The 27,273-nt window shown below is 45.1% G+C and overlaps 1 protein-coding gene across 1 annotated transcript in view; it reads left to right on the top strand.

Moving 5' to 3' along the window:
• The window catches only part of LOC120059281 (neural cell adhesion molecule L1-like protein), a 109,004-nt gene that overhangs the window by 57,936 nt on the left and 23,795 nt on the right, over nt 1-27,273 (top strand). The window contains exons 2-22 of the mRNA XM_039008218.1: nt 8,253-8,467; nt 9,665-9,773; nt 10,058-10,248; nt 10,801-10,923; nt 11,100-11,270; nt 11,582-11,620; nt 11,826-11,937; nt 12,069-12,250; nt 12,572-12,703; nt 12,790-12,930; nt 13,876-13,987; nt 14,369-14,535; nt 14,720-14,885; nt 14,997-15,121; nt 16,321-16,422; nt 16,758-16,955; nt 17,159-17,229; nt 18,214-18,436; nt 20,688-20,803; nt 21,060-21,264; nt 21,410-21,532. Of these exons, the coding sequence (XP_038864146.1) occupies nt 8,359-8,467; nt 9,665-9,773; nt 10,058-10,248; nt 10,801-10,923; nt 11,100-11,270; nt 11,582-11,620; nt 11,826-11,937; nt 12,069-12,250; nt 12,572-12,703; nt 12,790-12,930; nt 13,876-13,987; nt 14,369-14,535; nt 14,720-14,885; nt 14,997-15,121; nt 16,321-16,422; nt 16,758-16,955; nt 17,159-17,229; nt 18,214-18,436; nt 20,688-20,803; nt 21,060-21,264; nt 21,410-21,532 (2,917 nt within the window). The 5' untranslated portion in view covers nt 8,253-8,358. The remainder of the gene's footprint in view (nt 1-8,252; nt 8,468-9,664; nt 9,774-10,057; nt 10,249-10,800; nt 10,924-11,099; nt 11,271-11,581; nt 11,621-11,825; nt 11,938-12,068; nt 12,251-12,571; nt 12,704-12,789; nt 12,931-13,875; nt 13,988-14,368; nt 14,536-14,719; nt 14,886-14,996; nt 15,122-16,320; nt 16,423-16,757; nt 16,956-17,158; nt 17,230-18,213; nt 18,437-20,687; nt 20,804-21,059; nt 21,265-21,409; nt 21,533-27,273) is intronic.

The raw sequence follows: 27,273 nt of genomic DNA, 5'->3' as shown, positions 1-27,273 counted from the left end.
ATTTAAACAAGACGAAAACAAACTATACTTGACTAACTAACAAAACAATAAACGATGTAGACTGACCTGAACGTAAGAACTTACATGTAACACGAAGAACGCACGAACCGGGAAAACAGACTACACAAAAACCATACGAACAAACATACCGAAAACAGTCCCGTGTGGCGCAACATACACAGACACGGAAGACAATCACCCACAAACTAACAGTGTAAAACAGCCTACCTATATATGATTCTCAATCAGAGGAAATGAATAACACCTGTCCCTGATTGAGAACCATATAAGGCTAATTAACCAACACACTCCCACATAGAACAAACAACACAGACTGCCCATCCCAACTCACGCCCTGACCAACTAAACACATACAAAACAAGAGAAAACAGGTCAGGAACGTGACATAACCCCCCCCTTAAGGTGCGAACTCCGGGCGCACCAGCACAAAGTCTAGGGGAGGGTCTGGGTGGGCATCTGACCACGGTGGTGGCTCAGGCTCTGGGCGAGGTCCCCACCCCACCATAGTCAATCCCAGCTTCCGTATTCCCCTCTGAATGACCACCCTCCTATTCCACCCACTTAATTTAAAGGGTACCGTTGAGATAAGGGGCAGCACCGGGATAAGGTAGCTCAGGACAGAGAGGTAGGTCAGGATAGAGAGATAGCTCAGGATAGAGGGGCAACTCCGGACTGAAGGGCAGCTCCGGACAGAGAGACAGCTCTGGACTGAGGGGCAGTTCAGGATTAATGGCAGCTCTGGGCTGAGGGGTAGCTCATGGCTGGCTGACGGCTCTGGACGCTCATGGCTGGCTGACGGCTCTGGACGCTCATGGCTGGCTGACGGCTCTGGACGCTCATGGCTGGCTGACGGCTCTGGACGCTCATGGCTGGCTGACGGCTCTGGACGCTCATGGCTGGCTGACGGCTCTGGCAGATCCTGTCTGGTTGGCGGCTCTGGCAGATCCTGTCTGGTTGGCGGCTCTGGCAGATCCTGTCTGGTTGGCGGCTCTGGCAGATCCTGTCTGGTTGGCGGCTCTGGCAGATCCTGTCTGGTTGGCGGCTCTGGCAGATCCTGTCTGGTTGGCGGCTCTGGCAGATCCTGACTGACTAACGGCTCTAGCGGCTCCTGACTGACTAACGGCTCTGACGGCTCGGGACAGACGGGCGGCTCTAATGGCTCGGGACAGACGGATGGCTCAGACGGCGCTGGGGAGACGGATGGCTCAGACGGCGCTGGGGAGACGGATGGCTCAGACGGCGCTGGGGAGACGGATGGCTCAGATGGCGCTGGGGAGACGGATGGCTCAGATGGCGCTGCGGAGACGGATGGCTCAGATGGCGCTGCGGAGACGGATGGCTCTGGCTGATCCTGTCTGGCGGAAGGCTTTGGCTGCTCCTGTCTGGCGGAAGGCTCTAGCGGCTCCTGTCTGGCGGAAGGCTCTAGCGGCTCCTGTCTGGCGGAAGGCTCTGTAGGCTCATGGCAGACGGGCGGCTTTGCAGGCTCATGGCAGACGGGCGGCTTTGAAGGCTCAATACAGACGGGCAGTTCATGCGGCGCTTGGCAGACGGACAGTTCAGGCGCCGTTGGGCAGACGGCAGACTCTGGCCGGCTGAGACGCACTGTAGGCCTGGTACGTGGTGCCGGAACTGGAGGCACCGGACTAAGGACACGCACCTTCAGGCTAGTGCGGGGAGCAGGGACAGGGCACACTGGATTCTCAAAACGCACTATGGACATGGTGCGTGGTACCGGCACTGGTGGTACCGGGCTAAGGGCACGCACCTCAGGGCGAGTGCGGGGAGAAGGAACAGTGCGTACAGGGCTCTGGAGACGCACAGGTGGCTTAGTGCGTGGTGCCGGAACTGGAGGCACTGGGCTGGAGACACGCACCATAGGGAGAGTGCGTGGAGTAGGCACTGGTGGTACTGGGCTGGGGCGGGGAGGTGGCGCCGGAAATACCGGACCGTGCAGGCGTACTGGCTCCCTTGAGCATTGAGCCTGCCCAACCTTACCTGGTTGAATGCTCCCCGTTGCCCGACCAGTGCGGGGAGGTGGAATAACCCGCACCGGGCTATGTAGGCGAACCGGGGACACCATGCGTAAGGCTGGTGCCATGTAAGCCGGCCCAAGGAGACGTACTGGTGGCCAGATATGTAGAGCCGGCTTCATGGCACTTGGCTCAATGCTCAATCTAGCCCTACCAGTGCGGGGAGGTGGAATAACCCACACCGGGCTATGCACACGTACAGGAGACACCGTGCGCTCTACTGCGTAACACGGCGTCTGCCCGTACTCCCGCTCTCCACGGTTAGCCTGGGAAGTGGGCGCAGGTCTCCTACCTGCCCTTGGCCCACTACCTCTTAGCCCCCCCCCAAGAAATTTTTGGGTAGTACTCACGGGCTTTTCGGGCTTCCGTGCTAGACGCGTCCCCTCATAACGCCGGTTCCTCTCTCCGGTTTCCTCCGCTCTCCGAGCTGCCTCCAGCTGTTACCATGGGAGGCGATCCTTACCAGCCAGAATCTCCTCCCATGTGTAGCAACCCTTTCCGTCCAAAATATCCTCCCATGTCCATTCCTCCTTCTTGCGCTGTCCCTTACTCCCGTTACACCGCTGCTTGATCTTTTGTTGGTGGGTGATTCTGTAACGGTGTTCCTCCTCCTCTTCATACGAAGAGGAGGAGTAGTGATTCGACCAAGGCGCAGCGTTGTGATATGACATGATATTTATTTAAACAAGACGAAAACAAACTATACTTGACTAACTAACAAAACAATAAACGATGTAGACTGACCTGAACGTAAGAACTTACATGTAACACGAAGAACGCACGAACCGGGAAAACAGACTACACAAAAACCATACGAACAAACATACCGAAAACAGTCCCGCAACATACACAGACACGGAAGACAATCACCCACAAACTAACAGTGTAAAACAGCCTACCTATATATGATTCTCAATCAGAGGAAATGAATAACACCTGTCCCTGATTGAGAACCATATAAGGCTAATTAACCAACACACTCCCACATAGAACAAACAACACAGACTGCCCATCCCAACTCACGCCCTGACCAACTAAACACATACAAAACAAGAGAAAACAGGTCAGGAACGTGACAGTAACAAAATGTGAAAAAAGTGAAGGGGTCAGAACACTTTTTGAATGCACTGTATATACAGTTTATATATGATAAAATGGAACCTTGAAATTATATCAAATAAAGCTGGTGATTTGGATATCCTTTTCTAAATATTTAACATCATCAAATAGCCCATATTTTGACAAAGGAAATACTATAGACACAGATTAGATGCGGTAGTGGTTCCAGAATGGTTAATGCTGGTTTTAAAAGCAACGACTGTGCCCTTTTCGTCATATGGTGTCACCAGAGGATGTGTCCCCCTCTGTCCCTGGTCACAACAGTTCATTAGGGCCAGTAAGGTCATTTGTCATTTCTCCATTTGAGACAGAGGTCAGAGACCCTGCAGTTCATCTCAGAATTCACTCCAAATCCACATCCATCTAGATCCCTATAGCCTGATTCCCTCATTCCTTTACGTCCCAGTCCCTCTTGTCATTTTTCTCCTACCCGCCTCCACTCTCCCTCCGACCCAGCCCCAGCCTCATCCACCTGCTCCATGCGCAGACAGACTCCTGCAGTTTTAATGGCGTGGTAATTGAACTGTTCACTCTCTTGCATGCATGCGAAAGCAGAATGAAATTGAGCCAAATCACAATTAGACAAGGTTATTATTTAATATTGCGCTGACTTCCCAATCTCATTAAGGGCCTTGTTAGTGTTTTGCTCCTGCTGCTTCTGCTGAAGTTTTAGTAATGAATGAAATCCTCCCGCTCATAAGCATGTAGAAGAATCTAGTCTCACCAGAGGTCAGAATGTAACCCATTGCAAATAAACAGGAACTATTATAATATCATAGTAAGTTAACGGAATGCATCCAAATAAAACGACTTTTAATGAAATTCCAGGGATCTACTTCCCCTTAAGTAGTTCATTATTAAAAATAGTTTTAAAAGAATTCAAACAAGATGTGGGTGTGTCTAGGCAGGGCATTACTTACTCTATCAGTCAGTACAGAGCTACACCCTTACAATATGTTTTTTTTGTCTAGTTGTATAAATGAGCAATTGACTTGCCAAAAACAGAAATGAAACCAAACAAAAAATACCTAATTACCGGCAACAGGCTAATTGCTGTTTAATTATAATAAATTCTCACAATGCTTTAATTGTACTTCAGTGATTAACTGGGATTCAGTGCTGAAGCATTACCAGGAGTGTGTAGGGAGCGTGGCGCGTCTTCCCGGTGTCGCAGCTCTTTAGTGAGGAAAATATTTTAATCCAGCTTGACACGAAGAGGATCTGCTTAATCCCATTACAGGCTTGCAGCACATCAAACTATAGAAGGCCTGTAGAGACACAGACATATGCATATAAAATAGACAGACTGCAGACAACATAACGGCAAAAGGTTGAACAGCAAAGCATCTTTCAATGGCAACCGTTAAGAACACTTCACAGTCCTTCAGCAGCGCTTCACCATTTTCATTTAGCCAATTTGACTGCTTTGTCTATGTTTTGAGAATGCCTCCTGTCAATCAGAAAGTGTTGAAGTGTTGTGGAAAGTGTTATATTATGTTGTAGGGGAGGAAATAGTGAATCCTACAGTTAATCAACAGACCCTTGACTTTGGTGTATAGGTCAATGTTAGGATTCCATGCCAGACCAGATGGCTGAGCTAGGAGACTGAAGGAATAGAAAGCATGCCAACCAGAACACTGTGCCGTTAACATCTCCTTATGAAGAGAGACGTGGGTGTCTGATTCAGCCTGGAGCCTGAATGATGAGGATGGGGCTTCTCAATCAAATGAACCAGCAGGTGGAGTGAGGATGGAGCAGACGTGACTTCCCTCTCTGCCTGTCTCTTACATTTCCTCTGTTATCAGTCTTGTGCATGGTGCTCATTCTGAATGAGAAATGTTTTTTGCACATCTTGGCAGGTAGCCCACTGTAAATGAGAGAGAGTGAGAGCAGAGCAGCACGCTACAGTATGTCAATCTGAGTTAAGTTTAAAGCATGGCTCCAGACTTCACATGGCCCAGATTCGGCCCGTGTCCCCTGTCCCTCTCCTTCCACCCCAGGACAGCTTCTGTTCCCTCTGAGCCTCGGCTAAGGGAGGTCAGAGTTCATATTGGCCTTCTCATGGTGAGCAGCTTTTAACTTAGCCAGCTTCATCAGCCTCAGGCTCATGCTATTGCTGCTGAAGGAGAGGATTAAGAACAGCCTGCGGTCTAGAGCAGGCTCGCCCCGGCCCCACTCAACTGATTCATATAGCCCCTGTAGCCTATACTGTATGCCGGGTTAGAGATAGACATCCCAGTCTCCCACCAGTTTAGCCCCTATATGTTTTATTAACCTCCCTCAACCAGATGGCCAAGTTGGATCTGGCTAAATGCTCAACGAGTGGGAGAATTAATTAAATCAGATGGCAGGTGATCAAGCACAGTTTGAACAGAACGTAATCCATCTAAGTGGTGTTAGGTTGGTTGACAAAGGCCCTAAGAGAAACGCGTTGTCTTGGAGGGATTGTAAAAACCTCCCTCTTAAACTCACCAATCCTCCCAACAAAGCACTGCTAATTAGCATAGCGCAGCATCCTATCTTTTGATTTGAATCCGTAATTTGCAACATAAATCACAGTGTGTGGGAAAGGAGTGAAATGGGAGCAACATTATTAAGCCTGAGGCATTTCTCCAATCCGGACTCATGGATCATATCAAAGCCATGTGAATCTGAGGTTGGAGGAAAAGTCAATGTCCTACAGTAGTATTGTGATTAAGAGGGGTTGGTGTATTGCACACTCTGTTGTCTGTGGCTCTGCCGGTGACATCAGGGAGGTCACCCACTAGGTCAGATTAACCAGGATGGACTCACAAAGGCCCCAGACAGAGTTAATACCATTAGCATGAAGCATGGGGAGAGAGTTCAGGGTTCGTGTCTATTTGAAAACAGAGCCTCCTAAAGAAATGAATTAAATCGACTCTTTCACTCCTTGGTCAATTATTCAATTACTTCTCATGAACTGCCATTTGACCTCTGTGTTTCCTATTGAATTTGGTAACTGAGAGAGAAGATACAAAAAAGAGGAGCAGTGTTTTTGGTCAGTATGATTGAAAACACACCAGTAAAACGTCAGCTGTTTGTTAAAACTACCGGGGGTGTGGGAGCGTGGCTATCTCTCCGGTTTCGCTCCATCCTGCTGAAATAAAGAGCTTAACACACACAAATTCCCAGACAAATCCATGTTTTGCCATTAATTGGAAGCTCCATCATCGACATGAGAAGAGACAAACACTGTAATTACTGGATGTGTATGCTTGTGATGAGAAGTGTTCAGCTATTTCCATTTTTGTCGATGGACATTTGTGAGGACTCCCATGAGCATTATAATTAGGCAAATTTTTTGGTCGCCAATTTTCATATTACTAGTGTGACATTATTCAACGTGGCCTGGTCTATCTGCTACCCTGCGTTCAACCAACTAGATTCCTAACTAGAATGACCCAGTGACCTACAGTAGGTCAAAGCCAACTTGAGGCAGGCTAATGAACAGATAACCTAGAGATTCTACTATAGAACAGAGACTGGTGGGCAACAATGCCATCGAGGTGAACATTCCTGCACAGAGCTCTATCCCCCACAATCCTGTGCTCTTGTCATACTGTACACAGCTCATTAGGATTCAAGCCGCTGGCCTGTTAAGTGGAGAATTGCCCGTGCCCTCTGACCCTGAGACCACTGGTTATCAGATAAAAAACAAATAAAAAATACTTTTGCTATGGTCCTCCTGAGTGGCGCTGTGGTCTAAGGCGCTGCATTGCTAGCTGTGTCACTAGAGAATGTGGGTTCAAGTCCAGGCTCTGTCGTAGCCAGCTGTGACCGGGAGACCCATGGGACGGCGTACAATTGGGTTAGGGGGGGTTTGGCCGGCAGGGATGTCATTGTGATTCGCTAGTGACTCCTGTGGTGGGCTGGGTGCAGTGCACGCTGACAAGGTTGCTAGGTGTACAGTGTTTCCTCTGACACATTGATGCTTCCGGGTTAAGTGGGCAGTGAGGCTTGGTTGTGTTTTGGAGGACGCATGGCTCTCGACGTTCACCTCTCCCAGGTCCGTACGAGAGTTGCAGCGATGAGACAAGACTACCAATTGGATACCACGAAATTGGGGAGAAAAGGGGTAAAAAAGATATATATATATACTATTGCTATTCTTTGGAAGAAGATTATTGCTAAGTCTGAGAACCATGTGTGATCATCATGGTTGTGTTGTGTTCTCTTTGAATATTCAGAGAGGAGCCCACAGACACAGAACAGGAACAGCCTGATGACAAATGCTACAGCAGGGTTGTATCTTAATGATGTAAATCATTCGCTCCGTTGTGGAATGAATTCATCATTTTCACTTTGAAATGTGGGGCATGTATTAATATAACCACAGCCTCATGTATTTATGTATTTAAACTCTTGTTCTATGGTGCATGAAAAACGACTCACTCTGGCTGCCTAGCCAATACACTCCAACAGACAATAAACAAGAAAACAATGTGTGTCTCCAGGGAACAGAGTGATATAGAGATGCAATAATTAGATTTTGGTCACAGTAGCATTTTAAAGGGTCAATCAGCAGTTGCTAAATCAATTTTTTCACTTTTAAATTAATTGTATGAGCCTATTGATTCTTGAAGAATATAACTTATAAATGCCTCATGAGCTTAGTTCAACTATCACACTCCATGAGAACCCAAAATATAAGCTTGTTTTACTCCAATGTTTGTAAACAAAGTAAACGTAAACAAGCACCTGATAACCTCGAAACATGGTTCAAACTATAATTTTGATATCATGGATGGTCAGTTATTGCAACTATAGCTCTGGTTACTAATTTAATAAGAGTGGTTACATTTCTCCAGCCCCGTCCCTCAGCTTTTTACCGAAACGGCTGATTGCCGCTTTAAGCATGAAGCCCAGAATGTGGTCCCTGCTGATGTGAGTGACTGCTGTGCTGGAAACTTGTGTTGTGCCTGGCTGAGCATCTCTCTCGGTCACCGGGGGTTCTCTCTCTGCCTTGTGTGGGATAGCCTGACTGTCTGTCTGCCTGACGCGTGGGTGGATCTGGATTCATGGGACGCCACTCTCACTCTGTTGTCTGTGTTGCACTTGCAGGTCCGACGTCTTCTGCATGCCATAGAGATGAATTGAGAACTGGAAGAGAGCAGCGTGTGTCACTTCCCCCAAGATTAACTCTGAGATTGCTGTCTGCTGTGGAGTGATGAGGATGAGGTCGTCGAGTTGGAGCCCAGGATTGGCTCTCCTGGTGGGTGTGGTCGCCAGTATCTGTGCCTTTCACCCCACCACTGCCATAGACATACCACTGGAGGGTAAGCGCTCACTTTCCATTGTAGTGCCTGGGAAGGATACCATACAGCTTTGTAAAGTACAGTATATTGATTTTGTTTTCCAATATATGTAATGGTCAAAGCCATCCACATGTATTCTTTGAAATATTGAGTATTCTGTAATTCTGTATCGTACCAAAATCAGTTGTATTATATTCATGGATGGAACACATCCTTGGCTGGGGTTTGGTTTCTTGTTTAAATCAGGTTTCTTCATTCTCTTGTATTTGGGCTGTGTATCTTACAGTTTCCTTGGAAACAAGTATCAAGTTTTCTTCCAACTAAATTATTCATAAAACATCTCTTAAGGGCCCGCATATAAATAACATTTCAGAAAAGCAACCCATACTTATGTTGATGCAAGGTGATTCATTTCCTGCAATCTCCTTAAATGTGGGCTAAAGTGTTTCATTTATAAATGTCTACAACCAACACAAAACTGGATTATGCTTAAACCTCTGTCTGTCTTTTTGTTTGTTGTCTTCCTGCTGCCATGGATATTCTAGTTGTAGGTCATGTAAACAGTAAGTTTGCTCTGACGTGCCCTGTCCCATCCAGCATTAGTGACCGCCTGTCTGTCCTCACTTAGTCTCTTGGCTCAGTGGTCAGCAACACAGCAGCTGTACCATGTGGTCATCTCGTGAACGATCTGCATCTCCATTTATTCACACAATCAACATCTTAGAATTGGATTGTCTTGAACTCTCACCCACTTAGTGGCATGTAGTTTTAACCTGCACCACTGGTCCTACTGGCCTGACCTCATGATGCTAGTTTTACTGTTGCTGACATCTGTAGTTGTGTAGTATATTTCTAACACATATCACTTAAACAAGAAAGCATGGACAAAGCAGAACAGGTTCAAACAGGATGTCACTGTGAAATAGAACTATTGGAAATTAAAATATCATCATAATGGAAACGAATCATCCCATTACACCTAATACTAGACTGAGAGATCAAATCAAATCAAATGTATTTATATAGCCCTTCTTACATCAGATGATATCTCAAAGTGCTGTACAGAAACCCAGCCTAAAACCCCAAACAGCAAGCAATGCAGGTGTAGAAGCACGGTGGCTAGGAAACACTCAGGTTTATTATGATGCTATAATAAACCTGCAGTAGGTATATGGAGTTTTCTTCATTAAAGTGTTGTCCCTGTTGTCTGTTGTCCAGTTGAGCAGCTGCCCACCATCACAGAGGCCTCCCCCAGCTCTCTGATCGCCTTCCCCTTCGATGAGAGCTTCCCCATGACGTGTGAAGCCAAAGGGAACCCCAAGCCAGAGTGAGTAATGAATATCCTACTCTACCATTCCATACCCAGCAGATGGGAGAGGGACTACCCAGGAGAGCTCGTTAGCAGCCCAACAGATAGCCTACCACCGGCCATCGATTTGGCATGTCAACTTGTTTTTGGCTGTTTGATTTCATGGTGTGAAGTCTTGCACATACTGTGAGTGCCAACATTGGACACTGAACACACTGTGTACATTTGGCTGAAACACATGTGACATTTTCAAGGTTTATGTTGAATGTTATCAGTGGCTGATTGAACTGTTGATTTTGTAGATTCTGGTGGACGAAGAATGGGGAAGAGTTTGACCCTTACCAGGACCCAAGGCTGATCAAGGAGAAAAACTCGGGGACGTTTGTGATCCCCAACACTGGGAACCTCACAGAGTACCAGGGAATTTACCGCTGTTATGCCTCGAATAAACTAGGGACAGCCATAACAGAGGAGATTGAGTTTGTTGTGCCCCGTGAGTAGCAACCCTAAGCTCTTTGGTGCTCCATTACAATTATTTCAAAGTGATTCAGGTCCTGGAATCCAATGTGTCGCTCCATTGTGAGCTGTTTGTTGTATTGGCCATGGCAGAAAGTCATTGAACCTCCAAAACATTCCACACCCAGTTGCATCTCATCTACCCATATGGACTGTGTGGCAGAAGGGAGACTGATCTAGCATCTCCATAATTTCACTTGGTACATTTTTCATTTAGTTCCAAAGCATAGTACATACATCTTCAAAGAAATCCAGACAGAGGGGAACTGTGACTAAATTTGTCCGTGCTTCAACCATTCAGGGTGGCTGACATGCAGCACAACAGTAGTAATAACGTCTATTTTTTTCCTGCAAGCCAATATCTAAAGAAGGTGCTGTAAAATACAATTCACTGGCTCAACACAAGCACCTCCACACACAACCAGCACAAAACACTAGTATCATAGGACTGCCACCTGTTGGAGAGAAAGGCAACTACACTGAATGACTGACAAATCATGGTAAACTTTTGTTTATTTTGGGGGGTTAGATGTACCGAAGTTTCCTAAGGAGAAGATTGATCCCATCGAGGTGGAGGAGGGTCAGCCTGTCATTCTGGAGTGTAACCCTCCTAAAGGAATCCCTCCTTTACAGATCTATTGGATGACCATCGGTAAGTGACTAATGACTTCCCAGACCTGACACCCTGACACGCCCTGGAGAGAGGCCTGTCTCAGTCATGTCAAATCCTTTGTGTTGACACCTGCAGTTTTATTGATGCACAATTGCTAAAAAAAACGTACTCAAATGTGGTTTATATGGAATGTCCTCCTCTTTTTACCTTCTCAGGCCTTCAGCACATAGAGCAGGATGACAGGGTGTCCATGGGTCTGAACGGCGACCTGTTCTTCTCTAATGCTCTGGAGAAGGATAGCCACAGAGACTACTGCTGCTTCGCTGCCTTCCCCAAGATACGCACCATCGTACAGAAGAATGCCATGTCTGTCATAGTCAAGAGCAGTAGGTATCAATCTAAAAGACTGTGATTAAGTTTAGTTATGATCTCAGCTACAGCAAGGAGCTTGTTATGGTTAGGAAAAGGCTTTGTGTTGATCACCATAATGGTCTCAAGCTCTGATCCAATGCATTTTGTTATTATGATCATGAATATGATTAAGAACATTCCCAATATCCAACAGCATCTCCAAAGTTGTATTTCCCATGCGCTTGATGCCACTGATGTTTTAATTCATTTAAACCACCGCATTGTGTGTCACTTTTGTTCTATGGATGCTTTGTACATTTTCATATGTTACCCACCTTCATTTCAGAAAATTCAAACAATGACTCAAGTAGCGGTCCAGGTCATGGTAAGTTACATTCCATACCATATATCTGTCTGGAACACCCATTTTTCCATACCAGAATGTGATTTGAGGATCCAAAGACTGCATTTTAGGTTAGCAGTTCAAGCAACCCATTCATTGCCTTCTTTGAAAAATCACTTTAGTATTTAGCAGTTTCACTAACTAACTAAGCATAAAAACACTGATTGTTTCTGTTCCATTCTCAAAGCCAATTCAATCATGGAGAGAAAACCAAGTCTTCTGATGCCCTCTGGTGTCAAGTCGAAGACACAGCTGGTGAAAGGTGACGAGCTACTACTGGAGTGCATTGCAGAGGGCTTGTAAGTAAACCTACCTCTGTATTTTACCAAGGACTGCTTCAACATGATATCTGCTGTACATGCCACTGAATGTAAAGCAATTACAACAACCTGCTCATACAACATTTCACTGCCCCTCTTCTTTCATTCAGTCCAACTCCCATGATTGAGTGGTTGAAGATAGACCACAGGCTGCCTGACAGAGTAACAATCGAGAACCATGGGAAACTCCTGAGCATTGACCAGGTTGATGAAGACGACAATGGGAAGTACATGTGTAAGGCTATGAACATCCACGGAATGGCCGTCCACTACTTTGACGTATCAGTGGAAGGTATGTGTGTGTATCTGAAAAATATGCTGTATAGCTTAAACTGCATTTAGGTATTACTGTAGGAAGGTACCTCATAATAGTAACACATTTTCATGAGAAATAGTGCCATCTACGGTACATTGAACAAACTGCTTTTCAAGAGGGCATCAAAAAGTCACAATTTCAGAACTGTCTCTGGGTGGTAAGATAACACAAACAAGTATTTTGTGATTTCCATGTAAAACAAAAAAATTTGGCATTTATTGAGATGTGTAAACTGTGGCCTGGTTCCCTCCCTGATTGCAGATGTTTTATGTCTATCTTTGATGTTGGTCTTTCCAGAGCCTCCTCAGTGGGTGTCTGAGCCTGAGAGCCAGCTTAGTATGATTGGCTCAGATGTGCTCATCAATTGCTCCGCCACGGGCACACCTCAGCCCACCATCCAATGGATGGTGAATGGAAAGCCTATTGAGGGTATGTTCTCAGTGTACCTCAACAAGACATGCATCTCCAGGACTGCCTATTGGTGCACAGCTAATGGATTTCGTTGTTTATTGCAGAGGTCCCAGCATCTAACAGAAAAGAGTTTGATGACAAAATTGTCTTGCACAAAGCCAACTCGACTGACAGTGCCGTCTACCAATGTGAGGCCTCCAACAGACATGGAACCCTGCTAGCCAATGCCAATATCATGATCATGAGTAAGTTTATGGGGCTTCACTGGTTTTAATCTCCACCTCTGAAAATAGCCTTAACTTTCATCTGAGGCTTTATGTTTTATTGGTTACAAATAAATAGTTGCTAAATCTCAGTCTTAATCACTCTGTTTAACCAGATGCGCCCATCTATTTATAGTTACCCATTAAGTATGAAATTGTATGACAAGGAAAGTGCAGTAAAGAATCCAACTGGTTGCTTGGCAATGGAACGGGCAGCATCTGTTTCTCTGTAATTGCCAGACATTGGCGTTAGGCAGTGGAAGATGGTCTGTGAGTGGTGTTGTGTCTGGTTTGAGAGACAGCTCTGGCACGGGCTCTACCCTGCAGCTCTTGGGCCATGGTGAAGGAATGGCTGTCTGAGCGCCACAGTCCTCCATACGGATTACCCACCCACATCCCCTGTGATTCACTCCGCCTGCTCCCAGGCATTTATATGCTAACCCATTTCTCCAGTCAATTCAGAATTCAATGCCATAACACGAACATGTGCTGCTTTTATAAGAGCAGATAAGAAATTATTTGCTCTTTTTGGCTTTTCAGAAATGTCTGGAGTTTGTCATTGGTCTGTTTCTGGATGCAAAATCACAGCTTTCGTGGAGTGAGACAGACACAGGATGTTTTGGCTAGAAATGATAAGACGCATTTATTTAAAATTTTGCGCTCATTATTCTATTTGTTTTCATTTTTTCTATTTTCATTGACAGTCCAGCCATTCTTTTAAAATAAATGGTAATTAACAAAGAAGGATGACAACATTTTCACCTCAACATTTTGTCTCTCAATTTTTTTTTTGACTTTAGTAGTAACTCTTTATAGCCAAATACTGGAAGAAGGAATCTGTTCAAGCGGAGGACCACACTTAAATCCCTTCATATCTCATTCATATCCCAAACCCTGAATCACTCACTGGGATGTCTCTCCCCACAGATCTGCCTCCTATGATCCTGACAGAGGAAGGTCTGGAGTATTCAGCTGTGGAGGGGAAGGTTATAGTGATGCACTGCAAGGTGTTCAGTTCTCCACCCTCTGTTGTTACCTGGTGAGTAGACTCTCCCTAACCCTGGTCCCAGATCAGCATGGGCTTTATCCAGCTCATTCTGCTATTGCTGTCATGTGATGTCATCATTGGCACCCAGGCAATACCAGGCTAGTCCAGCTCCAACCAGTCCTCTCAGAGGCCAGCAGAGAGCAGTAGATATCAACGTGTCAACAGATAGTTATGAAACACCTGGGTACAGAATCTGTTTATCGGTTGGTGCTCCACTGTTTATTGAGGAAATATACAGAAAGAAAGCATCTTACACATACACAAAAACTTTAATGAAACATTTTTATCTTGTGATGTGCTCAAAAACATTCTTCTGTAATTTAATTAAATCGCTAGTGGAGACTTTAATTGATTGCTTTGAATGTTTTACAGGAACAAGGAGGACTCCACAGGATCTGTGGAGGGACCAAGGTTTACAGTTCACCAGAATGGATCATTGGAGATCTATAATGTGGAAAAAGAAGACATGGGCCAATACACATGTTACACCAAGAATACTGAAGGGGCGTCTGCTATCACTGCCCTACTGGATGTTAAAGGTATACAACTCAATGAAAGACAGCATTTGTTTTAACATACTAGTCTAGGACCATGTGTTTTTTCTGACTATGTGACCTGAAAACTGTCTTACCTAGTTTTCCCTGCTTCAGTCACATAGTCAGAAAACATTGGGTCCTAAACATAACCCTTTACATATACAGTTGTGTGTTTGAACTATCCAAGATCCCACAAAGATATTCCAGGCCCCGGAAGACTTGCAGGTCCTAATAGGAACCACAGCCCAGCTCTCCTGCCTGGCGGTGTACGACAACTCATTCAGTGGCGACTTTGAGATTGTGTGGGAAAAAGACGATATGGAGATAGCCCTAAACCACACAGAGAATTCTGGGTAAGATGAAGCCTTTCTTGTGGTGTTACATATATAAGCCTAGCAGGAAAGTTCACTTGCTTTTTAGATGGCACAGATCAATAGGTTGTCTCTCTTTTTCTCTGCCGATAGATATTTCATAGAGGATGGTATACTGCAGATCGTCAACGTCAGCCACAGAGATCAGGGCATGTACAAGTGTGTGGCCAGTACTCCAATGGATCAGGACACTGCCTCTGCACTACTCATGGTGCTGGGTGAGCAAATTATGTCAAATACATCAAAGCCTGCTCAGACCTAAAGGCTCTATGACCTCCAGCACAACAGAAATGCATGTCACAGTATGGATCCATACCGTATGTTGAAGCCAAGCGTGCCATGGCATAGTACTCAGAGCAGAACATGATTACACATGTCTTCAGATTCAGACCTTGGCTCTGCGTTTACAGTAAAATGCATTTACATTGTTTGATTCCTCTTCAAAAAACAATGGCTGCATTCCAAACACTTAAAAGACACACTCTATCCCCTCAGCCCTCAAATTGAGTAGACACTTCTGATGACGTATCATGACTTCTGACGAGTATACTGTAGTCTTGCAGGACAAGGGGCGAGGGAGGAAGGAATGATTTTTATAATGGACCGCCCTTGTCCAGAAATTCGTCACTCGTTCATCCCGCGATGTTTGTGTTTTCGTGTTTTGGGTGCTATATATGCGCTACAGTCAATTATGATTGCATGTCTACTTATATTAACTATATAATTATTAATATACGTCTACCGTACTATAGCTACCAAAATAATTGGCTAACTAACATTTGCCTGCCTAGCTGGAACTTATGAAGAAGGAAAATGTTTTATTTTTACAATTTCCAAAAGTTAACCAAACAAAAACATCCTTACTTTTACGAGACGTGTTTGTGCCTTCATGTGCATAAGTAGCACAATTTCTAACCTTTTTACATTGCTTTTTACTTACACTTGTGTGTTACCTTATCCATATTGACGTTGAGGTTTTAAGTTTCGGCTGACTTTTCTTAGTGGATGTACAATTATCGCGAATTGAATTATGGGGTGTTTCAGGCCTCAAGTGAACATGATAGTACACTTACAAACTCGATCAAAAACGAGGGTTGAGGGGCTTATGTTGCAAACTTTCCTTGTTTGGCTAATCGTTTGACTGACGTACAAGATGGTGAGGGGGATTCCCCCAAGGGCATAAGGTGAGGGTAAGTGGACGAGGGTGTGTCTTTTATAAGTTTGAAACGCAGCCATTGAATGTCTATGACCTGCCAACAAATAACTACGTTACTGCATCATAGTTTTCACTTTCTTTCTTCTCAATTGGTCAGTTTCTGCTTCAAACGTTTTTCCTCAGTCCTTTTCCACTCCAGAGGATTCCCTGTCTTTGTGTGTTATCAAAGCAATGTTGTTGTTGTGGTGGTGGTGTTTTCAGACATCCCACATGCACCTGAGAATTTGGTGCTATCTGAACACAAGGGCAGAAGTGTGAAGCTCAAATGGATCACTGGGGAGGACCACAACAGCTCAACCACTGGTAATAGTCTGGTCATCCACCTGGCTCTGCAAACACAGCAAACACATTACGCAGCTCTGCATGCATGTTGGAGCATCAGGCCTGTAGTATACAGTATACACTGAAAATAACATGGCACATATTTACTCAGAAAATGTTAATTAGTACTTTATTATTGTGTTAGTCTCATGTCAACATCCCAATACAAATTAGTAGTTTAATCTTTTGGAGAAAGTATCCTGTTCAGTGCAGGGTCTGAATAGTTTGCTGCATAGCTGGCTGTTAGGTAAGCATCCCCTTTGGCAAATGGCTTGGGCAGATTGGGGACTGGTCTGTGTGTCTCACCCTGTCAACAGAGTTCATTATTGAGTATGAGGAGAGCCAGTGGGAGCCGGGGACCTGGAGAGAGCTTCAGAGAGTTCCTGGAAATCACGGCTCGGCAGTCCTCAAACTTTACGGACATGTCGACTATCGCTTCCGAGTGTCTGGAGTTAACACAGTGGGCAGAGGGCGCCCCAGTGAGCCCACAGAGAGATACAAGACCCCTCCCGCAGGTAGGAATTCCTCCACTCATGTTACCTTGTCCTCCTCCTTCATATCACCGTACAGGCCACCGGAGCTGCCTGCGCTGCTCGTTGAACTTTAAAACACTCATCATCTGAGATAATTGATTCCACTCTTGTTGATACCAAGGTCTCTTATGTGCACATTTCACAGGAGATTTCTGCCAAAATCCATATTTCTTCTCTCTCACCAGCCCCTGACAAGAACCCTGAAAATATCAAAATTGAAGGTCATTTGCCACATGAAATGGATATCAACTGGGAGGTAAGAAACAGAATGTGGTTCCTTCAATATACTGTACCTTCCCTGAATACGTATGCACCTTTCTGAATACTGAATATTTCACAGGAGTTATATTTTTGTGGAAATCAAAAACTCTCTTCATTCAAAGAGAAAATAAGCTAGAATAGTGTACACTCTTAGAAAAAAAGTGCTATCTAGAACCTAAAAGGGTAAATCCGTTTTTGTTCCAAGTAGAACCCTTTTGAGTTCCATGTTAGACACACTACATGGAACCCAAAAGAGTTCTACCTGGAACCACAAAGGGTTCTCCTATACTTATAGGGACAGCTGAAGAACCCTTTTGGAACCCTTTTTTCTAAGAGTGTTACATGCAATTATAAATAAGAATCGCTCAGAAATCAAATATTCATGCTGTTGATATTTCATATTGTTGATTTATAACTTTAGAAGAGCTATTTTGGATGGTGAATTGGATTGCTATCAAAGCTGCTCATTGTGGTGCTTTTATTAGAAAGTGAAAAGAGAGGAGAGAAGATTTCTTACATGTACAGTAATAAATTCAGCTTTATTGTAAAAAGATTCATCTCACCCTCACGTATTATCTTCCTGCTCCTGCAGAGTAATGTAGCTTCTGAATTGATGAGCTCTCTCATTGTTAATGATTTGCTTTTCTGGATAATAGTGTCTTATTCTATTTCCCATCATGGTCAGCCAATTGTGAGGAAAGCACTAGATCTCTCTATAATCTGTGAAGCCTGCTCTTTATATCAGAGGGGTGGTTCAGAGCTGCCAGGACACAGCACCCAGCCAAATGTCTAATTGTTTTACTGATTTTATATTATCAAAGCCTGATTAGGATCCAAGTGTATGGGCTTGTCATTATAATCCTGCAATAGCCTAGATGAAGAAAGACATATAAAGAGATCCTTGCTTAATTGTTCAAGTTCCTATAAAATGGTAATAATCTGTGTGTTACTGTTATTCTTACCTTCCTCGCTCTTGCAGCCATTGTCCCCCATTGAACACAATGGGCCAGGCCTTGAATATAAGGTGAGTTATAAGAGACAGCATGTGGAGGAGGACTGGCAGGAGCATGTGGTGAAGAGACACTCGTTTGTGGTGAAGGACACTCCCACGTTTGTGCCATATGAGATCAGGATCCAGGCAAGGAACCACCAGGGATGGGGACCTGAACCCAAAGTGGTGACGGGCTACTCTGGAGAAGACTGTGAGTGACTTAAACACAGAGAGTTTCTATGTGTATTTCACAATAATGATACTATTGAAATGTACAAGGATAATATGGTAGAGTATGTACTATTCAGCTGTGTGTATGGTAGGCTACAGTCCTTAAAATATAGACTCCTTTCTCTGGAAAGGCCGAAGTAGCTGATGAAATGTGTGATATGCATGTAGTAGCTTTATTGAGCTAAAACTCTCTTTTAGAAGTCATAAACCACTTCATTCCATGCTGGTTTGTATTTATTTATATTTCCATCTTCATCTTTAGCTTTCTTTTGGACTTGCCCTCAGGAAGTTACCTCAGGTGGTCAAATACAATGTTATAGATCAAAAAAGCACCTCAACCTTGTTAAGAATGTTTTGTCTTCCTTTAGAGGTTTCGTAATACTTTGTTGTCATCCTGTCTGGTATCATCGCTTAGGCAATAGCAGTGAGCCCCACACTAGTTCCTACCTTGTGAAAGTGGTATATCACATTATTTAGATGCAGTCACTGATCTATAGATTCATATTTTACAGAAACATATCTTTGAAGCATCTAAATACTCAACCCAGCCAATACTAAACATATATTATGATCTGGAGGATCATTCACCATAAAGCTGAGCTTATACACTGCTCAAAAAAATAAAGGGAACACTAAAATAACACATCCTAGATCTGAATGAATGAAATATTCTTATTAAATACTTTTTTATTTACATAGTTGAATGTGCTGACAACAAAATCACACAAAAATTATCAATGGAAATCAAATTGATCAACCCATGGAGGTCTGGATTTGGAGTCACACTCAAAATTAAAGTGGAAAACCACACTATAGGCTGATCCAACTTTGATGTAATGTCCTTAAAACAAGTCAAAATGAGGCTCAGTAGTGTGTGTGGCCTCCACGTGCCTGTATGACCTCCCTACAACACCTGGGCATGCTCCTGATGAGGTGGCGGATGGTCTCCTGAGGGATCTCCTCCCAGACCTGGACTAAAGCATCCGCCAACTCCTGGACAGTCTGTGGTGCAACGTGGCGTTGGTGGATGGGAGCGAGACATGATGTCCCAGATGTGCTCAATTGGATTCAGGTCTGGGGAACGGGCGGGCCACTCCAGCCACATGAGGTCTAGCATTGTCTTGCATTAGGAGGAACCCAGGGCCAACCGCACCAGCATATGGTCTCACAAGGGGTCTGAGGATCTCATCTCGGTACCTAATGGCAGTCAGGCTACCTCTGGCGAGCACATGGAGGGCTGTGCGGCCCCCCAAAGAAATGCCACCCCACACCATGACTGACCCACCGCCAAACCGGTCATGCTGGAGGATGTTGCAGGCAGCAGAACGTTCTCCACAGCGTCTCCAGACTCTGTCACGCCTGTCACATGTGCTCAGTGTGAACCTGCTTTCATCTGTGAAGAGCACAGGGCGCCAGTGGCGAATTTGCCAATCTTGGTGTTCTCTGGCAAATGCCAAACGTCCTGCACGGTGTTGGGCTGTAAGCACAACCCCCACCTGTGGACGTCGGGCCCTCATACCACCCTCATGGAGTCTGTTTCTGACCGTTTGAGCAGGCACATGCACATTTGTGGCCTGCTGGAGGTCATTTTGCAGGGCTCTGGCAGTGCTCCTCCTGCTCCTCCTTGCACAAAGGCGGAGGTAGCGGTCCTGCTGCTGGGTTGTTGCCCTCCTACGGCCTCCTCCACGTCTCCTGATGTACTGGCCTGTCTCCTGGTAGCGCCTCCATGCTCTGGACACTACGCTGACAGACACAGCAAACCTTCTTGCCACAGCTCGCATTGATGTGCCATCCTGGATGAGCTGCACTACCTGAGCCACTTGTGTGGGTTGTAGACTCCGTCTCATGCTACCACTAGAGTGAAAGCACCGCCAGCATTCAAAAGTGACCAAAACATCAGCCAGGAAGCATAGGAACTGAGAAGTGGTCTGTGGTCACCACCTGCAGAACCACTCCTTTATTGGGGGTGTCTTGCTAATTGCCTATAATTTCCACCTGTTGTCTATTCCGTTTGCACAACAGCATGTGAAATGTATTGTCAATCAGTGTTGCTTCCTAAGTGGACAGTTTGATTTCACATAAGTGTGATTGACTTGGAGTTACATTGTGTTGTTTAAGTGTTCCCTTTATTTTTTTGAGCAGTGTATTTCACATGTTGGGTTGATCTTTACAGTACTTAGTGTGACAACGGGGCTGAATGGACTGTGATGTGAGTGTATTTGGCCCTGCAGTCCCCTCTGCGGCTCCTGATGATGCAGCGGTGGAGGTGATGAACAACTCGCTGGTCAAGGTCAGCTGGACGCGTGTTCACAAGGACAAGCTGCATGGACATCTGGGAGGCTACAGGGTAATTCTTTAAAACAGCCCTGAAACTTTCAGACACAGTTTAAAGGGAGAGACCCTGACCTCGCTGGATCTCCTGGACCTCTCACCCCACTTTGTCTCCCTAATGCTGGCAGCGCACTGTTACCTTACACAGGCCACTAGCGCAAAATACTATAACCCAGACTATAGCCTTCCCCATTCATGATTTATTGTCCTTTTCTCACATACGATCTGTTAGATTCATAACACTGTGTGTCCTTCTGTCATGGCGGTGTCAGATAAACTGGTGGCGGCTGCGTAGTCTGCTGGACTCAAAGAAGACTCACGGGGACAAACACACTCTGACATTCCCGGGGGACCGGAACCATGCCATGGTACCAGGGCTCACGCCCTTCTCTGAGTACAGCCTCATCGTCATGACCTTCAACAGGCGAGGCAATGGGCCAGGTAGCCACGCCGTCAACTTCAAAACCCCAGAGGGAGGTAAGACAGGAGGGGAGAGGGGCGTGCCATGGAACATATTAATTCACTACGGTGCAACTGAAGAAGAAAATAAACTATCTGGACACAAGCTTATTGTGTTACGCATTAATAATTTTTACTACTTGTATATTTGTTTGTTTCCCAGTTCCAGAGAAAAACCCAGTTTTCAGGGTCACAGATGTTCAGAAGCACACTGTCACTCTCACCTGGGCACCTCCCCTGGAGGTCAACGGAGTCCTTACAGGATACCTGCTAGAGTATCAGCTGAGTATGTACAAATCTTTCCTCTTCCCTGTTAAACTGCAGTCTCTGACATGCACCAGGCTCCCTTCATTCAATATGTCTAGCAACTCCTTGATCTTACCACTATGATATATTGCTGTACTTATGAGTGGTACTACAGTGCATTTTTTAATGCTTTGTTAATGATAGTCTCAAGTTTAGCTCCTACAGCTGGTGTGAAATGTTTGTCTTATTATAGAAATGTGGGAAAATACATGCAGAGCTTTGATCGTGAAGATCCAAAAACAAAAACTCAGATGAAAAATACCCTCAAGGAGAAAAGAATGAGGGTTGAATACAGCTAAATGTTAAACGTCTGTTATTGGATGGCATCAGAAAGCATGGAAGTGGATATCCAGTGTGACTCATTGATAGTGTAACCCAGAATGACCCCCTTGGTGAGAGAGGGGTCAGTATCTGGTCAGGGTGTGGCCTGTGTGGTGTGTTGTGATCCGGCACCAGCAGCGCTGATCAAGGCCAGCGTGTCACAGCCTTTTAAGGTCTTGGTTACTGACCCCATCCTGTCCACCGGGGACTTCGTCACAACCAACGGCCCAGATTAAACAGTCACAGGACAACAATAATGTGCATGTGTGTGTGTGTCCCCCTGGCCTGAAACAATAACGATGATGAGACTGATTACAACGTTTCAAAGACGGCTTTGCAAAGTAACTCTCCCTAATGGTTTTTGATTTTTCCGCTGCACAAGAGGGTCAAAAGTGTCATGTTGTATTTCAGAAGAAGGGATCAATCAATCAATCAAGTTTATTTTATATAGCCCTTCGTACATCAGCTAATATCTCGAAGTGCTGTACAGAAACCCAGCCTAAAACCCCAAACAGCAAGCAATACAGGTGTAGAAGCACGGTGGCTAGGAAAAACTCCCTAGAAAGGCCAAAACCTAGGAAGAAACCTAGAGAGGAACCAGGCTATGAGGGGTGGCCAGTCCTCTTCTGGCTGTGCTGGGTGGAGATTATAACAGAACTATGCCAAGATGTTCAAAATGTTCATAAGTGACAAGCATGGTCAAATAATAATCATGAATAATTTTCAGTTGGCTTTTCATAGCCGATCATTAAGAGTTGAAAACAGCAGGTCTGGGACAGGTGGCGGTTCCATAACCGCAGGCAGAACAGTTGAAACTGGAATAGCAGCAAGGCCAGGCGGACTGGGGACAGCAAGGAGTCATCATGCCCGGTAGTCCTGACGTATGGTCCTAGGGCTCAGGTCCTCCGAGAGAGAGAAAGAAAGAGAGAAGGAGAAAATTAGAGAGAGCCAAGATCTTCAAAATGTTCATAAATGACAAGCATGGTCAAATAATAATCAGGAATAAATGTCAGTTGGCTTTTCATAGCCGATCATTAAGAGTTGAAAACAGCAGGTCTGGGACAGGTAGGGGTTCCGTAACCGCAGGCAGAACAGTTGAAACTGGAATAGCAGCAAGGCCAGGCGGACTGGGGACAGCAAGGAGTCATCATGCCCGGTAGTCCTGACGTATGGTCCTAGGGCTCAGGTCCTCTGAGAGAGAGAAAGAAAGAGAGAAGGAGAGAATTAGAGAGAGCCAAGATTTTCAAAATGTTCATAAATGACAAGCATGGTCAAATAATAATCAGGAATAAAAGTTAGTTGGCTTTTCATAGCCGATCATTAAGAGTTGAAAGCAGCAGGTCTGGGACAGGTAGGGGTTCCATAACCGCAGGCAGAGCAGTTGAAACTGGAACAGCAGCAAGGCCAGGTGGACTGGGGACAGCAAGGAGTCATCATGCCTGGTTTGCCGTGACGTATGGTCCTAGGGCTCAGGTTCTCAGAGAGAAAGAAAGAGAGAACGAGAGAATTAGAGAGAGCATACTTAAATTCACACAGGACACTGGATAAGACAGGAGAAGTACTCCAGGTATAACCAACTGACCCTAGCCCCCCGACACATAAACTACTGCAGCATAAATACTGGAGGCTGAGACAGGAGCGGTCAGGAGACACTGTGGCCCCATCCGAAGATACCCCCGGACAGGGCCAAACAGGAAGGATATAACCCCACCCACTTTGCCAAAGCACAGCCCCCGCACCACTAGAGGGATATCTTCAACCACCAACTTACAATCCTGAGACAAGGCCGAGTATAGCCCACAAAGATCTCCACCACAGCACAAACCAAGGGGGGGCGCCAACCCAGACAGGAAGATCACGTCAGTAACTCAACCCACTCAAGTGACGCACCCCTCCTAGGGACGGCATGAAAGAGCACCAGTAAGCCAGTGACTCAGCCCCTGTAATAGGGTTAGAGGCAGAGAATCCCAGTGGAGAGAGGGGAACCGGCCAGGCAGAGACAGCAAGGGCGGTTCGTTGCTCCAGAGCCTTTCCGTTCACCTTCACACTCCTGGGCCAGACTACACTCAATCATATGACCTACTGAAGAGATAAGTCTTCAGTAAAGACTTAAAGGTTGAGACCGAGTCTGCGTCTCTCACATGGGTAGGCAGACCGTTCCATAAAAATGGAGATCTATAGGAGAAAGACCTGCCTCCCGCTGTTTGCTTAGAAATTCTAGGGACAATTAGGAGGCCTGCGTCTTGTGACCGTAGCGTACGTATAGGTATGTACGGCAGGACCAACTCGGAAAGATAGGTAGGAGCAAGCCCATGTAACGCTTTATAGGTTAACAGTAAAACCTTGAAATCAGCCCTTGCCTTAACAGGAAGCCAGTGTAGGGAAGCTAGCACTGGAGTAATATGATCAAATTTCTTGGTTCTAGTCAGGATTCTAGCAGCCGTATTTAGCACTAACTGAAGTTTATTTAGTGCTTTATCCGGGTAGCCGGAAAGTAGAGCATTGCAGTAGTCTAACCTAGAAGTAACAAATGCATGGATTAATTTTTCTGCATCATTTTTGGACAGAAAATTTCTGATTTTTGCAATGTTACGTAGATGGAAAAAAGCTGTCCTTGAAACAGTCTTGATATGTTCGTCAAAAGAGAGATCAGGGTCAAGAGTAACGCCGAGGTCCTTCACAGTTTTATTTGAGACGACTTTACAACCATCAAGATTAATTGTCAGATTTAACAGAAGATCTCTTTGTTTCTTGGGACCTAGAACAAGCATCTCTGTTTTGTCCGAGTTTAAAAGTAGAAAGTTTTCAGCCATCCACTTCCTTATGTCTGAAACACAGGCTTCTAGCGAGGGCAATTTTGGGGCTTCACCATGTTTCATTGAAATGTACAGCTGTGTGTCATCCGCATAGCAGTGAAAGTTAACATTATGTTTTCGAATAACATCCCCAAGAGGTAAAATATATAGTGAAAACAATAGTGGTCCTAAAACGGAACCTTGAGGAACACCGAAATGTACAGTTGATTTGTCAGAGGACAAACCATTCACAGAGACAAACTGATATCTTTCCGACAGGTAAGATCTAAACCAGGCCAGAACTTGTCCGTGTAGACCAATTTGGGTTTCCAGTCTCTCCAAAAGAATGTGGTGATCGATGGTGTCAAAGGCAGCACTAAGGTCTAGTAGCACGAGGACAGATGCAGAGCCTCGGTCTGACGCCATTAAAAGGTCATTTACCACCTTCACAAGTGCAGTCTCAGTGCTATGATGGGGTCTAAAACCAGACTGAAGCATTCCGTATACATTGTTTGTCTTCAGGAAGGCAGTGAGTTGCTGCGCAACAGCTTTTTCTAAAATTTTTGAGAGGAATGGAAGATTCGATATAGGCCGATAGTTTTTTATATTTTCCGGGTCAAGGTTTGGCTTTTTCAAGAGAGGCTTTATTACTGCCACTTTTAGTGAGTTTGGTACACATCCGGTGGATAGAGAGTTGTTTATTATGTTCAACATAGGAGGGCCAAGCACAGGAAGCAGCTCTTTCAGTAGTTTAGTAGGAATAGCATCCAGTATGCAGCTTGAAGGTTTAGAGGCCATGATTATTTTCATCATTGTGTCAAGAGATATAGTACTAAAACACTTAAGTGTCTCACCCGATCCCAGGCCCTGGCAGAGCTCTGCAGATCCAGGACAGCTAAGCCCTGGGGGAATACGCAGATTCAAAGAGGAGTCCGTAATTTGCTTTCTAATGGTCATGATCTTTTCCTCAAAGAAGTTCATGAATTTATTACTGCTGAAGTGAAAGCCATCCTCTCTTGGGGAATGCTGCTTTTTAGTTAGCTTTGCAACAGTATCAAAAAGAAACTTTGGATTGTTCTTATTTTCCTCGATTAAGTTGGAAAAGTAGGATGATCGAGCAGCAGTGAGGGCTCTTCGGTACTGCACGGTACTGTCTTTCCAAGCTAGTCGGAAGACTTCCAGTTTGGTGTGGCGCCATTTCCGTTCCAATTTTCTGGAAGCTTGCTTCAAAGCTCGGGTATTTTCTGTATACCAGGGAGCTAGTTTCTTATGACAAATGTTTTTCGTTTTTAGGGGTGCAACTGCATCTAGGGTATTGCGCAAGGTTAAATTGAGTTCCTCAGTTAAGTGGTTAACTGATTTTTGTCCTCTGACGTCCTTGGGTAGGCAGAAGGAGTCTGGAAGGGCATCAAGGAATTTTTGTGTTGTCTGAGAATTTATAGCACGACTTTTGATGCTCCTTGGTTGGGGTCTGAGCAGATTATTTGTTGCGATTGCAAACGTAATAAAATGGTGGTCCGATAGTCCAGGATTATGTGGAAAAACATTAAGATCTACAACATTTATTCCATGGGACAAAACTAGGTCCAGAGTATGACTGTGGCAGTGAGTAGGTCCAGAGACATGTTGGACAAAACCCACTGAGTCGATGATGGCTCCGAAAGACTTTTGGAGTGGGTCTGTGGACTTCTCCATATGGATATTAAAATCACCAAAAATTAGAATATGATCTGCTATGACTACAAGGTCTGATAGGAATTCAGGGAACTCAGAGAGGAACGCTGTATATGGCCCAGGAGGCCTGTAAACAGTAGCTATAAAAAGTGATTGAGTAGGCTGCATAGATTTCATGACTAGAAGCTCAAAAGACGAAAACGTCATTTTTTTTTTGGTAAATTGAAATTTGCTATCGTAAATGTTAGCAACACCTCCGCCTTTGCGGGATGCACGGGGGATATGGTCACTAGTGTAACCAGGAGGTGAGGCCTCATTTAACACAGTAAATTCATCAGGCTTAAGCCATGTTTCAGTCAGGCCAATCACATCAAGATTATGATCAGTGATTAGTTCATTGACTATGACTGCCTTTGAAGTGAGGGATCTAACATTAAGTAACCCTATTTTGAGATGTGAGGTATCATGATCTCTTTCAATAATGGCAGGAATGGAGGAGGTCTTTATCCTAATAAGATTGCTAAGGCGAACACCGCCATGTTTAGTTTTGCCCAACCTAGGTCGAGGCACAGACACAGTCTCAATGGGGATGGCTGAGCTGACTACACTGACTATGCTAGTGGCAGACTCCACTAAGCTGGCAGGTTGGCTAACAGCCTGCTGCCTGGCCTGCACCCTATTTCATTGTGGAGCTAGAGGAGTTAGAGCCCTGTCTATGTTGGTAGATAAGATGAGAGCACCCCTCCAGCTAGGATGGAGTCCGTCACTCCTCAGCAGGTCAGGCTTGGTCCTGTTTGTGGGTGAGTCCCAGAAAGAGGGCCAATTATCTACAAATTCTATCTTTTGGGAGGGGCAGAAAACAGTTTTCAACCAGCGATTGAGTTGTGAAACTCTGCTGTAGAGCTCGTCACTCCCCCTAACTGGGAGGGGG

This window comes from Salvelinus namaycush, chromosome 2 (assembly GCF_016432855.1).
Source record: "Salvelinus namaycush isolate Seneca chromosome 2, SaNama_1.0, whole genome shotgun sequence".
NCBI classification, from domain to species: domain Eukaryota; kingdom Metazoa; phylum Chordata; class Actinopteri; order Salmoniformes; family Salmonidae; genus Salvelinus; species Salvelinus namaycush.
This window is presented reverse-complemented; position numbering and strand designations above follow the sequence as displayed.